The sequence below is a fragment of the Podarcis vaucheri genome (genome assembly GCF_965113315.1).
Source record: "Podarcis vaucheri genome assembly, chromosome: 14".
Lineage (NCBI taxonomy): Eukaryota > Metazoa > Chordata > Lepidosauria > Squamata > Lacertidae > Podarcis > Podarcis vaucheri.
This window is the reverse complement of record NC_138752.1, coordinates 14,548,089-14,565,633: the sequence shown is the minus strand read 5'-3', so window position 1 is coordinate 14,565,633 and position 17,545 is coordinate 14,548,089. Positions and strand designations below refer to the sequence as shown.

Genomic DNA, 17,545 nt, shown 5'->3' with positions numbered 1-17,545 from the left:
TTGGAATATATGCCCGAAAAAGTGTGAGCAATGTCTGCTGAAATCTCAAAAGCCAGAGGTGTGGAGGGAGCTTCAACACCTTGCATAGCTCGTTATTCTAGTCATGACTGGAGTAATAATTGGAATAACTAATGCAAAATAGAAGAGTACTGTCCCCCCCCTCCATGTGCATATACCAGCAGCAAGTAAAAAGATCCAGCCTTTCTGGAGTAAATCATTCATGCTAGTAATATTTTGAGTCTCTAGATTATTTATGAGTTGCCTTTTTCATGTGACCTAAAAGCCTTTCCTAGAGGACTGCATCTGCCAAATCAAATAATTGCTTAGAATTAACTGAGATACTGTTTAAATAAAGCACTCTGACCACTTAGGGAGTCTTATATGAGTGTACTAAGTTGTGTGCTGATACAGTTGAGGTAGTTTGAGAAACAAGGTCAATTTGGGCAAGTTTGTGATGAGCTATGCTTTCTGTTGTAACACCTTTAAATCTGTGCTTTCCCTCCTTGTTCACCCTAGTTGGATGGTTTACCTGAAAATTCTCCAATCAATATTGTACAGACTCCAATTCCAATCACCACATCTGTTCCTAAACGGGCAAAAAGTCAAAAGAAGAAAGCCCTAGCAGCAGCACTGGCTACAGCTCAAGAGTATTCAGAAATTAGCATGGAGCAGAGAAAACTCCAGGTCTGTTCTTTTTTATGTTATAATCATGATTGGCTGCATATTTAAATCAGGGACAGCCAGCTGGAAGCCTCCAGCCTGGGTACAATCGCCAAAGCAATCATAATCACCAAAGGAGCCCTGGTGAACTTACCAAAAAGTTCATACAGTCATACCTCAGGTTACAGCCGCTTCAGGTTGCGTCTTCTCGGGTTGCAGACTGCTGAAACCCCGAAGTACCGGAACAGGTTACTTCTGGGTTTCGGTGGCCGCGTATGCACAGAAGCGCTAAATCGCGCTTTGCGCACGTGCAGATGCGACAAATCACAACTCGTGCATGCGCAGACGTGGGTTGCGAGCGCTGCAGGTTGCGAATGTGCATCCCGCATGGATCACATTCGCAACCCGAGCGTCCACTGTACAGCTTCACTTGCAAGAAGAATGTTCAAGTTGTAATATTTCCTAGAATTACATCTCTCCTCCTAGGTTTTGTATGTACTTCCTTGGCTGTTGCTTGTAAGCACAAAAACATTATTGCTATATTGAACCAACAGTATCTTCTAGCACCCCACCCTCAGGAAAACAGATTAAACACCAAGATCAGGCATCCCCAACCTTCGGCCCTCCAGATGTTTTGGACTACAATTCCCATCTCCCTGACCACTGGTCCTGTTAGCTAGGGATCATGGGACTTGTAGGCCAAAACATCTGGAGGGCCGCAGGTTGGGGGTGCCTGACCAAGATCATGGGGAAGTTTATAATGCCTGGTTTAAGTTATGCCTCTGGTCACTGGAGGTGAACTGTACTACTTTTATTCTGATTATAGGAAGCAGTTTCAAAAGCAGCTGGAAAGAAGAGCAAAACACCTGTGCAGTTGGACTTGGGGGATATGCTAGCCGCTCTTGAAAAACAGCAGCAAGCTATGAAAGCTCGCCAGATCACAAATACCAGGCCCCTTTCTTACACAGGTGGGTACCTCTCACTTGGCTGGTTTTTATAGCTACTCGTTTCTCAGCCATTTTCCACCTAAGGCTAACCTGTGGCCCTCCAAAATCTGTTGGACTGCAGCGGCAATCGGTCCCAACCAGTGTGCCAAATGGTCGTGGATGATCGGAGTACATTTTTGTTATTCAGTAAATGTACCATTCTGTGTGATGAATAAAGTCAGGTTGGTTTGCGTATGTAATATTATATGTCAGTGTGGCTTATTATAGTTATAAAAAAGTATAGAATACAATAATGCATTAAAACCAGTACAACAACAACAATTATTATTATTTATATCCCGCCCATCTGGCTGGGTTTCCCCAGCCACTCTGGGTGGCTTCCAACAAAAGATTTAAAATACATAAAAAACTTCCCTAAACAGGGCGGCCTTCAGATGTCCTCTAAACATTAGATAGTTCTTTATTACCTTGACATCTGGTGGGAGAGTATTCCACAGGGCTGGCACCACTATCGAGAAGGCCCTCTGCCTGGTTCCCTGTAACTTCGCTTCTCGCAGTCAGGGAACTTTCAGAAGGCCCTCGGCGCTGGATCTCAGTGTCTGGGCAGAATGATGTGGGTGGAGACGCTCCTTCAGGTATACTGGGCCGAGGCCATTTAGGGCTTTAAAGGTCAGCACCAACACTTTGAATTGTGCTCGGAAACATACTGGGAGCCAATGTAGGTCTTGCTAAGCCAGCAGCAGAAAGCAATTCCTTGTTGCCAGTGACCAGCTGCCCGTAAATGCTTTGGTGAACAGAGACGTTTTCAACTGCTGTGGAAACTCATAAAATATAGAATACAATTATATTTCTGCTGCGAGTAAGTCCTATAGCCAGGGTGCTACCACCGAAAAGGCCTTATATTGAGTCACTGCCTGATGCACTATAGTAAATGGCAGAACCTCCAGAAGGGCTGCTTCTTCAGATCTCAGGACCTAGGCACCTACAGGTGTTTGGATTTCAAGTTGTTCAGGGCATTATATGTCAACAGCAACATTCTGGATGCTTCTGAGCCCAATTCAGTCAGTGCAACTCTCTCATAAAACTGATGTCATATGGCTTCAATAAGCTGCACCACTTGGCAGTCTGTCAGCTACTTTCAGCACTAGTTTACACTTCAGAATCCCCTAAAAGGGTAAGCTCCATGTAGAGTGCATAATAATACAGCGCTATTAGGATCTGGGGTGGGGGGGTGGGGAGAGCTATGGTTCAAATCTCCACTCAGCCTAATCTGGCTAACAGTGTTGTTGCAAGGATAAAACGCAAGCCTCCGCAATTTCAAAAATGGTTTCTGTGTGGCAATCCTCCTTGAGTGTATGAGGCTGGCTGTGCAGTTCTTTGAAAGCCAGCCAAAGGAAGGTTCCTTTCTGCTAACAACTGAAATAACATACTATTAATTTTAAGGGACACACCATGTTTCTGTTTCCTTGCTGAGCTAAAGTGTTCCTGCAAAACAGTAGACTAAACCGAATACTAGTTTAAAGCCATCTGGAAGCAGAATCGTTCCATTGTGTAACTTTCCTGTCATTGTTGTCTGTTTTTGTTTCCAGTGAGAGGAAAAGGCTTTTGTAACAAAAGCTGGTCGGGGGGGGGGGTGATTGCTAATCTTGGTTTTCTTTCTGCAGTAGGGGTTAGAATAATGGTTGTCTTGATTTCATTCAGTTGGCAGTGCTGCACCTTTTCATGCCAAAGAACCTGCCAGCCGAAAATCCTTAACTAAAGGACAGCCGTCAGTAGGTTGTCTCAATCCTTTGGACTCCACTGCCCCAAAAGTGAAACGAGGAAAAGAAAGGGAGCTCTCAAAGCTGAAGCGTCCAACAGCACTTAAGAAGGTAAGCGGTCTCTAGAATGTTGTCTCTGGAAATGGTGATCATGAATCCTAATGGCCCAGCTTATTATTTTTATTTTATTTTATTATTTTAATGAAAGCAGGAGACAGGATAAGTTTCCATTCATGATCATGACATATTATTCCCCTCCCACCCAGATGATGGGAACAAGCAGAGCGCCCAGGAATTCAACCGCTCAATCAATACCTTGATGTTACCTATTTCATGTCACTGGAGAGCCATTGTGGTGTAGTGGTTAAGAGCGGTAGTCTTGTAATCTGGGGAACCGGGTTGGCGTCTCCGCTCCTCCACATGCAGTTGCTGGGTGACCTTGGGCCAGTCATACTTCTTTGAAGTCTCTCAGCTCCACTCACCTCACAGAGTGTTTGCTGTGGGGGAGGAAGGGAAAGGAGAATGTTAGCCGCTTTGAGACTCCTTAAAGGGAGTGAAAGGCGGGATATCAAATCCAAACTCCACCTCTTCTTCTTCTTCTTCTTCTTCTTCATCATCATCATCATCATCATCATCATCCCAACAGATCCAAACTGCCTCAGTAAAAGTGCTCGATTCAAAAAACAGTCTCCTTGCTCACAGAAACACAGTTCCCTCGATGAGCTGTTCTTCTCTTTGCCCCGCGGCATCTATTTCAGTGTTAATTCCCACGGTTTGCCCACGCTGACTTGTGCTGTCGGCCAAGCTGCTGATCTAAGGGTTGCCTATATATAAGGTCATCTTTCTCATTCAGTGGCCTCTCTGCAAAGGTTGATATGCTCTTAAGACCAGTTGTGTTATTTCTAGCATATGAAAAGTGGACATTTTACACCACAAAAAGCTAATAGGTTATATTTGCTTGTTTCTTTTTGGCAGCTCCCTTGCATGCACAGCAACAACGCTGCCTCTGACTCTCCTGCACTCCAGCCCCGGGTCAGGCTTGACCTGGGAGTGCAGCTGCTGCAGCTGGGAATGAGAAAGCTGCCTCAGTAGCTCCCTCGCGTGCCGGAGCCAGGCTTCAATGAGGGAGCATGTCATGGGGGGTGCCTGGTTGCGCCCCTTCCAAGAAATGTGCCTGGGGCTATGGCCCAGTTATGATGTCTGAGTTACAGGCTAGCCACATACTTTCTCTGTAAAAAGGTAAAGGTTCCCCTGACCATAAGGTCCAGTCGCAGACGGCTCTGGGGTTGCAGCGCTCATCTTGCTGTATAGGCCGAGGGAGCCAGCATTTGTCCTCAGACAACTTCCAGGTCATGTGGCCAGCATGACTAAGCCACTTCTGGCGAACCAGAGCAGCGCACGGAAACGCCGTTTACCTTCCTGCCGGAGTGGTACCTATTTATTTACTTGCACTTTAACGTGCTTTCGAACTGCTAGGTTGGCAGGAGCAGGGACCAAACAACGTGAGCTCACCCCGTTGCGGGGATTCAAACCGCCGACCTTCCGATCAGCAAGTCCTAGGCTCTGTGGTTTAGACCACAGCGCCACCCACGTCCCCTACTTTCTCTGTACCAGAGAGCAGAAAACTTGTAATCACTATCCCATTGTTAACTATGTAGGATATGGCCCATTAAAGGGGCAACATGCATTGAATGAACAACACAGCCTAAATGGTTTTCCTTTATGCTTATTTTGGGATCCTAGAAACTAGCCCCTACTTTTTCAAAGATTTTTGCCATGTCCCAGGTACGTTGAGATTGTTGAAATGGTTAATCATAAATACTGTTTTGCACCTCTTCTAAATAATAGCCGTATCAATTTAAATACAGTGGAATCTTGGGTTAAGTTACCCTCGGGTAACGTAAACTTCGGGTTGCGAAAGCAGCAAACCCGGAAGTGTTTTGCCGTGCGTACATGCGCAGAAGTGTCCTACCGCTGTGCATGCATGCACAGAAGCGGTCTCTCTGGTTGTGAAAACTTTGGGATATGGCCGGACCTTCGCAACCGGAGGTGCCACCGTACTTGATTATTGTTGCATGGTTTTATTTGCAGGTGTGTGAGCAAAGGATTTTGGGGGGAGAAAAGTGTTTTTCAATTCTGACTTATTTTCATATGTCGCTGTGTTTTTTTCTTAAAAAGAAAGCATGCAAAAGTCAGGCATAACAAGGGCTTGGATCCAGTGATGTCCTATGTTAGCAGAAAGGCACCTCTGCTTACGCAAGACAGCACCACTGAATTATCCCAACTCTTCTCCATCTTGCTACAACCTCCAGGGCCCTGTTCTGCACTGTTCTGGGGGTCCATTGATCCTCCAGACTAGCTTTGAATGATGGGGTAGCATATAGCTTGTACAATAAGATTTTCTCTCCCCCATCTTTCAGATCCTACCCAATATGAAACAAAATAATACAGTTGTAAGGAGGCTAAGTTTACTATTGCACATACATACAAATGACAACTAATGGATTAGCCACTCCAGAGATAAGGAAATTCAAATTTCATGTTCTTGAAATAAAAGATTGCATGTGCCACTGAGGAGGACAGCAAGATTTAAAATCATCTGGCAATTGAAATCACTATTTGCCCTAAATATTGGCAGTTAGATTTATTATTCTCTGGTTTGCAATAAGGATATAATTTTATAAATAATGTGGTTAATCTTTTTTTTAAAGAACTATTTTGTTTTAGAATATTTGATTATGTATATGATACTAATCTTAGTAACGTATTGTATATTATAATATATTATAATATATTCCCAACTTTTACATTGTTTCCTAATTTTCTTTTGACACGGGTAATTTTCCTTTCTCGTGGTGTTTATAAAAAATACAATTTTTTCCTGCTGTCCCTTCGTTGTTTAGAACATCCACCCACTTCTGAAAAATGACTTGCACTTACGAACAAAAGATCCACATTAAATTTGCTATCCCTTTTTCTACAAAGCAGCAAGCTTATTAATTTGTAGAAGAAATTAGCATTGCTCACATTATCCTAAACTGTCTCTCCACCCCACCCACCAGATTATCTTGAAAGAAAGAGAAGAAAAAAAGGGACGCTTATCTGTAGATCATACCCTTCTGGGAGCTGATGAAGAACAAGAGGTGAATCTGACTCCAAATCAGTCAGAAGATGTAGCATCTCAAGAAGGTCAGAACTCTAAAGATTGAACTGAAATATCTGTCTAGATACAGTAATATGCTTTACAGTATTCCCTGTGTGCATGTGTGTGCCCTTGAACATTTTTTTTGTTTGTGATTTTAAGTAGAGTTACTAAATCAGGAGCTCTGTGTCTTGCCTATGGCAAGTATTGTTTTACTTAGGAATTTGGACCAGAAGGGTCCAAAGCTTTGTGCATGTTTTTAATCTAAATTGTAAATAAAATGTCACTCCAGAAGCTATTTTAGCCTTTCAAGAGCAGTAGGGGTCTGTGGATAGGCAGCTGAAGAGCCTCTACAGCAGGCTTCCTCAACCTCGGCCCTCCAGATATTTTTGAGACTACAATTCCCATCATCCCTGACCACTGGTCCTACTAGCTAGGGATCATGGGAGTTGTAGGCCGCCAGAAACATCTGGAGGGCCGAGGTTAAGGAAGCCTGCTGTATAGTAACATAGTCCATGACTTGGCAGCCTCAACATCTCAGCCTATAAGTTTTAAAAATTTGCTAGCTGTAATTTAATATTTTTTCCCCCAACTGAAAACAAAACAAAAAAAAACCTAGCACAGCAACCACATGGTGTCAGTGCACCATTGTTTTGATGCACAAAAGCTTGATCTGTCAGATCATACTATTGGCTAGTCTGGTTTACGGTGTTGGGTTCTTTTGAAAGTGTCATGGTGGCGTGAAGGAATGATATGTTCCAGTGATCCACACAGGTGCTGTTTTTGACTTTATTATTTTCCTGTTCCAGAAACCGGCTTGAGTGTGCCGAGTGACACCTCACTCTCTCCGGCAAGCCAAAATTCTCCTTACTGCATGACTCCAGTATCCCAAGGCTCACCTGCCAGTTCAGGAATAGGTAGCCCAATGGCTTCTTCAACCATCACGAAGATTCATAGCAAGAGATTCCGAGAGTAAGAGCTGTTTTTAAAAACTAACCTTCTGCATCGCTTGTCCAATAAAATGTGTATTACAATGTAAGTAGAATAATAGAATTGTAGAGTTGGAAGGGATCATGAGGTCCAGCTCCTTGGAATGCAGGAATTTTTTTGCCCAATGTGGGGCTCAAACCCATGACCTTGAGAGTAAGAGCCTCATGCTGTACCAACTGAGCTACCCCACAGAGTTTAATGGACCAAAAAAAACCCCAAGTTCAGCCCATGCTGCAAAGCATGACAGTTGCACTTAAATAAATCCCAGCTATGCTATGCATAGTGTATCATAGACAGGAGAGAAGGTATCTGCAGCCCAAATATATTTAGATAGCTTAGTCAAGTCATAACTGGAAGAGAAGACAAAATGGGTATTCTTAGCCATTCCTGATGAGAGAGGATTTTGTAAATTACCCCTTGTTGACAAACCATGTGTCTTTGCTTTACCTTTCGCTTGTGCCTGGGGTCACTTTCAGTGATACTAAGTTTTGGTATTCTGGATACCAATATTTGGTTCTCTAAATGATTTTAGGGTAGATTTTTTGGGAGATATTTTAGTTTAGCAGGCTTGTATCAGAAACTTCTGTTCCACATACTCTGCTAGTTTGAGATTCGGAATAACTGACAAAATAAAAACACCATTGTGTATGCCATCAAATGCCAACAGTGTCCTTCAGCTCTCTATGTTGGACAAACAGGCCAAACCTTACGCCAAAGAATAAACGGACACAAATCTGACATCAAGAATCACAAAACAGAGAAACCAGTAGGAGAACACTTCAATCTCCCAGGACATTCTATACAAGATCTCAAAGTAGCTGTTTTACTACAAAGGAATTTCAGAAATAGACTGGAAAGAGAAGCTGCTGAATTACAACTCATTACCAAACTTAAAACCATGGAGAGACCTGGTCTGAACAAAGACATTGGATTCTTATCTCATTATACATGACTAAGCCATTTCTCACCTTCTCACCCCTTGCCTTTTCCTGTAAGACCTATTACAGTCGTTAAGAGTCGTCAACAGGCTCATCTCAGCTATCTGCCAATCTCCCATTCCCACCACCCTTCTGAGTAATACCCCTCCCCACCTTCTCACTATATAGAAGGGTCTGGCAACTTCTGTTTCAGTGTATCTGAAGAAGTGTGCATGCACACGAAAGCTCATACCAAGAACTAACTTAGTTGGTCTTTAAGGTGCTACTGGAAGGAATTTTTTTATTTTGACAAAATAAAAACAATGATTCTAAAATTACACAAAGTTGTAGACATAAATATTAAAGATGGCAAATATGCCACGAAATATCAAGATAAACCTAAATATGTTCAATGAAAAGCTCTTTTAAAAAGGAATGCTTCAGCAGTCAAAAGTACAGTGGCCAGGGAGATCTTGTGTGGAAGAAAATTCCTTTTCCAGCATCTTCCCTAACCTCACCTTAGAAAAGTATGGGGCATACGGTGTGGTCTGTCCTTCTGATATAAAGCCCTCTCTAAAGTATGAAGGTCCTGCCCTGATAATGGCTTTAAAACCAGCACCATAATTTGGGCTTGGAAACAATTAGCCTAGGCAGTTGTGCTTAAGATAAGAGGTATTCATTCTCCATAGCCAAGCAAATAACGCAGCAGGAATTTGCATCAGCTGCAGCTTCTGAATAGTGCAGTTATATGTAATATTTCAAATTACCTAGCACAGGTAACAGAGACCAGAGCTCCATCAGTGAAGAAGAGGGTCCAATTGGCTCACCAACTATTCCTGGATTCCTGTGATATTTTGCCCTTTCACACAACACTTGTAAATTACATTTGTACATGTTTCCAGATGCTGAAGTCATCTTGCCACTGAGAAACAAAATGAGCAAAACAATTTTCAAGTGACGTGGAAAAAGTATGGAAGGGCCTGCATTCAGGGCAGCCTTGTAAATAACCCCAAGGAAGATACTAACCTCCAAAATACTTTATTACCCTGCTGGTGGCTCATTTCTTTCTCCTCTCTATCTTTGTGTGGAGTCAAAAGGAGAAATGGAGTGCTTGGTCATCATTAACTTGCTTGCAGTTTCTTATTTCCTGTGGCTACCAGGTGACAAATACGAGGCTGACCAAAGAGCGAATGTGGTGGCTTGAAATTGCTTTTTAAACATTCATAAGCTGTGATTTGAGCTTAAGTAACACAGAGATATACTACTTGCCAGGGCTTTTTTTTCTATAAAAAAAGAGGTGGTGGAACTTGCTGAGGTTTTTAAGGGGAGCACCCACCCAAAGCTGTTGAGCTTTTTCCAGCTGAAAAAATCCCTGCTACTTGCAGTGCAGATAGAAAGGCTTTAAAGTGATCTTTAAGTGGAAGACCAGGGTTCAAATCTGGATTTCTTCATGAAGCTCCCTGAGCCAGGCATGATCTCTCGGCCTAGCCTACCTCACACAGTTGGTGAAAGAAAAGAAAATGATGAAGGGGAGAACCATGTACACCACCATAAGCTCATTGAAAGATAGGTGTGTTATACATGCAATAATCAAAATACAATGAATATATAGCTTTGGGCTACTTAGCAGATTAAAGTACAGTGGTACCTCGGGTTACATACGCTTCAGGTTACAGACGCTTCAGGTTACAGACTCCGCTAACCCAGAAATATTACCTCAGGTTAAGAACTTTGCTTCAGGATGAGAACAGAAATCGTGCTCCGGCGGCGCGGCAGCAGCGGGAGGCCCCATTAGCTAAAGTGGTGCTTCAAGTTAAGAACAGTTTCAGGTTAAGAACGGACCTGTGGAACGAATTAAGTATTTAACCTGAGGTACCACTGTACCTGGGTATTTTAACACAAGCTTTTCTCTCATATAGAGGGATGAGCTAAAGGACTTCAGAAAAGTGTAAAAACCTTGAGGAAAGGATAGTGAAAGCAGTTTGGCCTTCTTGAACTTTGTCTTATTGTATCCCCTCTGACTTTACAGGTACTGTAATCAAGTTCTAAGCAAAGAAATAGATGAGTGTGTGACCCTCCTGTTACAAGAGCTTGTCAGCTTCCAAGAACGAATTTACCAAAAGGACCCCATGAGAGCAAAAGCAAAGAGGAGGCTTGTGATGGGTTTACGCGAGGTTACAAAACACATGAAGTTAAACAAGATCAAGTGTGTTATCATTTCTCCAAACTGTGAGAAAATCCAGTCAAAAGGTATTAATGATTATCTCTGGTGGACCACCTTCTCTTAACAGCTTCGGTCTGGTTCTCTGCTTCAACACGGAATCATTTTTGTTTCTTTTTGCCTATGCTGTTTTTTATTCTGCAGGGCACTGAGGGGCTTTCAAAGAGCTGTGTGCAGAGTACCATGCGCACGCTGGGGCTTTTCTGTCTCCCTTTCGTCCTGCAGCTCCTTTTCACCCCTTGAGAAGCCACTGCAGAGGAACGCAGAATGATTTTGTGTGGCGCAGAGCCTGCCGATGGTTGTGGGGAGAAGACATGAGCGGATGTTATGACATGCACACACTTTATGCTTTTTCTACTTGCATAGGAGGAGGGATTGCAACCTGGCTCACACATAGCGTGAAGCCAAAACTGGCTTAGCACAAATAAGTACATGTGTGGGCCTCCAGAGAGGAGATCGTGGCTGCTTTGCTTCTCTCCTCCAGTTGTTGTTCTGCTGCTGCACTAAGGCATAGTCTGGCATAGCATGATGTTTGAACTTAGGCTCATGGTTTAGCGCACTCCAGACAAAACCGCAAGCTGTAACCAAAGTTGGTCTTCTGGCTTACAGCTTGTGGATTTTCTGGGAGCACTGAACCACAGACCTGGCTCAGACAATACGTTAAGCCAGTATAAATTCAGTGCGGCACAGCAGTCATGATCTCTGTGGAAGCCCACACATCTGCTCATTTGCGATTTGGCTTGGCATTGTCCTAACAAGGGCTTTATATTTTAACCGAACTTCCTGTCTAAGGCCTTTAGACTTTTTCTTTAGAACCTTGTCTTACTGATAAAAATAAGTTGGCTTAAAGTAGCAATTTAGCCATCATTTTATCCTTACGTATGTAGCATCTTAAAACTGGCAAATTATATTTAATTATATGACTGAATTTTGAGCTGCAGCCAGTACCAACTTCCTGACTCATGTGCCTGTGTGCTGCAGGTTTTTGTGACATCCACATTTTGTGTGTTTTTTGGTATGCTCTTAAATCTTAGCTCTTTGCCTAAAATACAGAATGTGTGAAAGGTTTTAATAGTTCCTCATCCTGTGCTGCATTGATAGTTTTCATTGGTTGGAAATGTGTAGTTGGACTTAAGCATTTGATTATTGATGTAAAGTTAGCAGACTTTAAACTAGTTATGAGGAGGTTCTTCACAATTTAATCTTCTGTTGTTCTCCCGGCATGTACCAAGGTGGACTGGATGAAGCTCTGTACAACGTAATAGCCATGGCACGGGAACAAGAAATCCCCTTTGTCTTTGCCCTGGGTCGTAAAGCTCTTGGTCGCTGTGTGAACAAGCTAGTTCCTGTTAGTGTGGTGGGAATCTTCAATTATTCAGGTGCTGAGGTAAGAGCATATAAATCAACTCTGCCACTATGGTGTGAATTCTTTCTGTTTCACTGAGTTCCTAAGATTACAGTGGTACCTTGGGTTACATACGCTTCTGGTTACAGACTCCGCTAACTTAGAAATAGTGCTTCAGGTTAAGAACTTTCCTTCAGGATGAGAACAGAAATCGTGTTTCGGCGGCACGGCAGGAGCAGGAGGCCCCATTAGCTAAAGTGGTGCTTCAGGTTAAGAACAGTTTCAGGTTAAGAACGGACCTCCGGAACGAATTAAGTACTTAACCCGAGGTACCACTGTATTCATAATGGTGCCTGACCTGCGCCACATACCCCATTACTGAGCTTTGTATGTGTTGCGTTCTCCACATCTTTGAAGTAACCCAGACTAAATCCTCCTCTTCGCACACGTCCATGTGTCCCAAAACGTGAAGAGGACTGCCTGCCCATCAACTGCGATACACAAGAACCATGAGAGTAGTGTCAGGCTCCTGCTTTCAAATGAGCACTCTTGCAGAAATCTGATTGGTTCCTTCACAGAATTTCAAAGAATGACAGGAAATGAGCTTGGAAAAGCAGCGGGCTAAAAATACACTAAAAGCACTTACCCATTTTTGGCACGTGAATATGGGCCATATCCGATATTAAATGTGTGTCTTTTTTTCTCTTAATTGGAAGAGAAATTGGAGTGAGAGCCAGAAATCTCATCTTCATTAAATATTAAGGAAAGTGGCTCACAATGTTTTTACAAAACGTAAGTGTCATAGTCACTAGGGAGTGCTCTGTTAAGTAAAATGATGCTTCCATTTTGCACTAAGCTACACCATGCAGTAAGCTACACACGCCTACACCTGCCCCCCCCCCATTTTCAAACTAGCCTTTATAATTCAGATGTAATCAAGGGATCTTATTTGATCTACATTTTATTGCCATGCCTAATTTTAGTTGGCATGTAGAATTTTAGCTGGTGCAGAACTAGAATGCTTTTTTGCTATCACTATAATGAATTTCTTCAGCCAAGTGATACCCTTATTTGGCTAGGATCTAGGGATGAATTCCAGTCCATGGTAATTTAATAATAATAATAATAATAAATTAATAATTATTTATTTATACCCCGCCCATCTGGCTGGGTTTCCCCAGCCACTCTGGGCAGCTTCCAACTGAATATTAAAAACAATACAGCATTAGACATTAAAAACCTCCCTAAAGAGGGCTGCCTTCAGTTGTCTTTTAAAAGTAAAATAGTTGTTTGTTGCCTTGACATCTGCTGGGAGGACGTTCCACAGGGCAGGTGCCACTACCAAGAAGGCCCTCTGCCTGGTTCCCTGTAACCTTACTTCTCGCAATGAGGGAACTGCCAGAAGGCCCTCGGCACTGGATCTCAGTGTCCAGGCTGAACGATGGGGGTGGAGACACTCCTTCAGGTATACAGGACCGAGGCCATTTAGGGCTTTAAAGGTCAGCACCAACACATTGAATTGTTCTCGGAAACGTACTGGGAGCCAATGCAGATCTCTCAGAACCGGTGTTATATGGTCCCGGCGGCCACTCCCAGTCACTACTCTAGCTGCCGCATTCTGGATTAGATGTAGTTTCTGGGTCACCTTCAAAGGGAGCCCCATGTAGAGCGCATTGCAGTAGTCCAAGTGGGAGATAACCAGAGCATGCACCACTCTGGTGAGACAGTCCGCGGGCAGGCAGGGTCTTAGCCTGCGTACCAGGTGGAGCTGGTAGACAGCTGCCCTGGACACAGAATTAACCTATGCCTCCATGGACAACTGTGTGTCCAAAATGACTCCTAGGCTGTGTACCTGGTCCTTCAGGGGCACAGTTACCCCATTCAGGACCAGGGAATCCCCCACACCCGCCCGCACCCTGTCCCCCAAAAACAGTACTTCCGTCTTGTCAGGATTCAACCTCAATCTGTTAGCCGCCATCCATCCTCCAACCGCCTCCAGGCACTCACACAGGACCTTCACCACCTTCACTGGTTCTGATTTAAAGGAGAGGTAGAGCTGGGTGTCATCTGCATACTGATGAACACCCAGCCCAAACCCCCTGATGATCTCTCCCAGCGGCTTCATATAGATATTAAAAAGCATGGGGGAGAGGACGGAACCCTGAGGCACCCCACAAGTGAGAGGGGAAGGGTCGCGGAGAAGTCCAGTTGCACCAGGAAGTGATCCGACCATGGCGCTTCTTTTGTTTCGATTTTAGTTAGTGTCAGATCACCAACATCCGTAGAGGTAAACACCAAGTCTAAGGCATGTCTAAGTCTAAGGCTATGAGTTGGGCCAAACTTATTCAGGGACCCCCATGGAGGCCATGCTTTCCACGAAGTCCCAAGCCCCTTGTAAGGTCGTGTCGGCATGGATGTTAAAATCCCCCAGGACAACCAAGCTAGGTGTCTCCAGGAGCATATCTGCCACGACCTGAAGCAGCTCGGGCAGGGAATCCTTGGTGCAGCGGGGAGGTCAGTACACCATTCTGTTTCTGCATTAAGCTGCAATTTGAGAGAGAGTGTGTAAACTTAGTTTATCTCAGCATATGCATGTCTAAATATGGATGGTATTCAGCTAAAGTTTACTCAGACTAGACTCATTTAAATTAATGAACCTGACCTAAGTTTAGGTCCATTAATTTCATTGGTTGTACTCTGAGTAAACCTTACCTGAATACCTCCCACTTAATTCTAAATTACATTTGTAATGCATTTTATTACATTTTGGGTGACTGACAAACCCAAATCTTGGGATAAAAAAGAGCAAAATCCAGACTATAATTGTGTTCCATTCCACATGTTAGTGTCAGTTTGTATCAGCATTCCGAGAAATCAGATTCCTCAAACATCCCTCAAAGACCATTGTCTATGCCTCTAGCCAGTGTGCAGTTCTTTCCCTGTGGATCTATAACCTTGAGGCTACCAGTAGGTAAGGTTACTACTGTTTCAACTATCTCCTTCTGAACTGCCATGGTACAGTCTTTGGGTCGCAGAATGAGAGGCTCATTGGTTTCCCTCCTCAGATTCCTTAGGCACCTGTATTCTAATGCAATGCCTTGTTTCAAGACAACTTGCGACACTAGAGTGTCCTGCCTTGAAAGCAGGGGACCTTCCAATAAAGAGATGCAGATAACAGGGTGGTCTCTTGGGGTAGCCTTTATCTCTTGCTGGGGTCTTTGTCTTTTAGAACCTCTTCAACAAATTGGTGTCACTGACAGAGGAGGCTAGGAAAGCCTATCGGGACATGGTTGCAGCAATGGAGCAGGAGCAGGAAGAGGCCTTGAAGAACATTAAGAAGGTGCCCCACCACATGGGGCATTCTCGGAATCCTTCTGCAGCAAGTGCAATTTCATTCTGCAGTGTTATTTCAGAGCCCATTTCAGAAGTGAATGAGAAAGAGTACGGTGAGTGCATTTTCAAAACAATGCTTATGTAGCAGAATCGTACTGAGAGTGAGTTAGCTGTCAACTTCTTTCCTTTTCCCCTTCCTTTAATGTTGATGATCTGCTTATTTTATGATCATGAAGCAAATTTTGGGGGGGTTTCTGCCCCTGTGGCAGATTGGCTAGTGGCTTTGGGGGGTTTTTTGCCTCGTTTTTTGTAGCCTCACACTCCGAATTGAGGCACCTGGATTGTCTGACTAAACAGGAGTTGCCTTCTGGTGTGAGATGCTCGATTTGCTCCTCCACTCTTCTTGCGGCACACTGGTTTGGATGACAAGATTTGTGTGTAGGGGTTTTATTTTTTGATGTGGAAGTGAATCAACATGTGCGGGATGACACCTTGCAAGCAGGATGATAAACTAGATGGTCTCTACACTCAACCCAGCCATAGATGTGGATATTCCTGTAAATGTAAGTTTGTTTGATGTGACTGACTGAAAAGAAAAAGCCCTTACTCCAAAGTAATGCAGCCCTGTGAAATAGGCCCCAACTCATTGCCGGAACATGTGTTCTTCTTGCAGAAGCTCCTTACTAGTTGTCGCGAGCAAAATGCATCGAATCGAGTGGTAAAACCCACCTGGGTTTAAATAAAATTAGGAACATAGGAATATGCCTTATATTGAATCAGATAATTGGTCCCTCCAACTCAGTATTGTCCACACTGACTGGCAGCAGCTCGTTGGGATTTCCAGCAGGATTCTCTTCCAGTCCTTCCAGCAGATACGAGGATCAAACCTGGGAACTTCCAGACACAGTTCTGTTCACTGGAACACTAGTTAGAATGGCTTTTTCATTTCTCTCTCTCTTTCTCTTTCTCTCTCTCTCTCTCTCTCTCTCTCTCTCTCACACACACACACACACACACACACACACACACACAGACAGACACAGACAGACAGACAGACAACCCCAAAGCTTGGTTTTCTACGGAGAGCTGTTTTTCATTTAATTGATTCTTAAACAACTTTAAAGCAATTAACTGGAAGCCTGCATGCACCCCAATATTCTACAGTGTTAATGTTAAGCAGCTAGCAGTGGTGCATAGAACCTAACCTGTGTTCTATACTTCCTTCTCATGGCAACACATCTGACTGCAATTTCTGTTTTTTGCCATTCTCTCTTCCCCACCCTACCTTACCCCAAGATTGATATAACTGAATTGGAGGGGGGGGGAACCTTTTCTCTGATGCCCCCTGAGAAAAGTTCTAAAATTGCACTTTGTTTTTGTGTGAGGGTGAGTGGAAAGTGTGTATGTGTGTGTGTAACAACTGTTTTAAAAAAGAACAAAACCACACCTCTTTCTGCGTGTCAACCATTCCCATTCTTTTCTGCATTTCTTCCCCTCCCCAGAAACAAATTGGAGGAACATGGTGGAAACATCGGATGGATTGGAAACTTCTGAAAACGAAAGAGAAGCCTCTTGCAAGGTTGCTGCTCCAGAAAAGCCCGACAGCAGTAAGGCTGTTGCTAATAAGCAGCTGTCTCTAGCATCTGTTGGGGTTGTTGCAGTCACAATTCATGGGAAAGCACTTGGTGGTGGCAAGGAAGAACCCAAGCCAGATGACAACCTGGAATGGGCCTCGCAGCAAAGCACAGATACAGGATCTTTGGATGGCAGTTGCAGGGATATTTTGAACTCCTCCATGACCAGTACAACCAGTACCCTTGTCCCAGGAATGCTTGAAGAAGAGGAGGATGAGGATGAGGATGAGGACGATGACTACACCCACGAACCTATATCTGAAGAAGTTCAACTCAACAGCAGAATTGAATCTTGGGTCTCAGAGACTCAGCGGACTATGGAAACGCTTCAGCTTGGGAAGAGCCTTAGCAGTGCAGAGGATGAGAATGTTGAGCAAAGTGGTGAGGAGGAAGAAGCCGAAACTCCCGAACAAGTGGATTCGGTCGTTGACAGCGAGGAATGGACAATGGATAAGCATGCAAGTAAAGCCCAGCAGAAGCCTTCAGTCTGCAGTTCCCTGGAGACGAAGCTAACGGACTCAAACTATATACCATAAACTCGAGCACAAACTCAGGAAACATTAATATTTTAAAAACTAACTGTTGTAAGGATTTCA

General features: G+C 43.7%; 1 protein-coding gene across 2 annotated transcripts in view; it reads left to right on the top strand.

The window, feature by feature from the left end:
* Positions 1-17,545, top strand: part of SECISBP2L (SECIS binding protein 2 like) — a 36,894-nt gene extending 19,349 nt beyond the window's left edge. For both annotated transcript variants that reach the window (XM_082198365.1, XM_082198364.1), the window contains 9 exons: positions 517-684; positions 1,487-1,628; positions 3,309-3,478; positions 6,430-6,556; positions 7,319-7,481; positions 10,446-10,666; positions 11,870-12,024; positions 15,212-15,428; positions 16,818-17,545. In XM_082198365.1, coding sequence (XP_082054491.1) covers positions 517-684; positions 1,487-1,628; positions 3,309-3,478; positions 6,430-6,556; positions 7,319-7,481; positions 10,446-10,666; positions 11,870-12,024; positions 15,212-15,428; positions 16,818-17,485 — 2,031 coding nt within the window. In that variant the 3' untranslated portion in view covers positions 17,486-17,545. The remainder of the gene's footprint in view (positions 1-516; positions 685-1,486; positions 1,629-3,308; positions 3,479-6,429; positions 6,557-7,318; positions 7,482-10,445; positions 10,667-11,869; positions 12,025-15,211; positions 15,429-16,817) is intronic.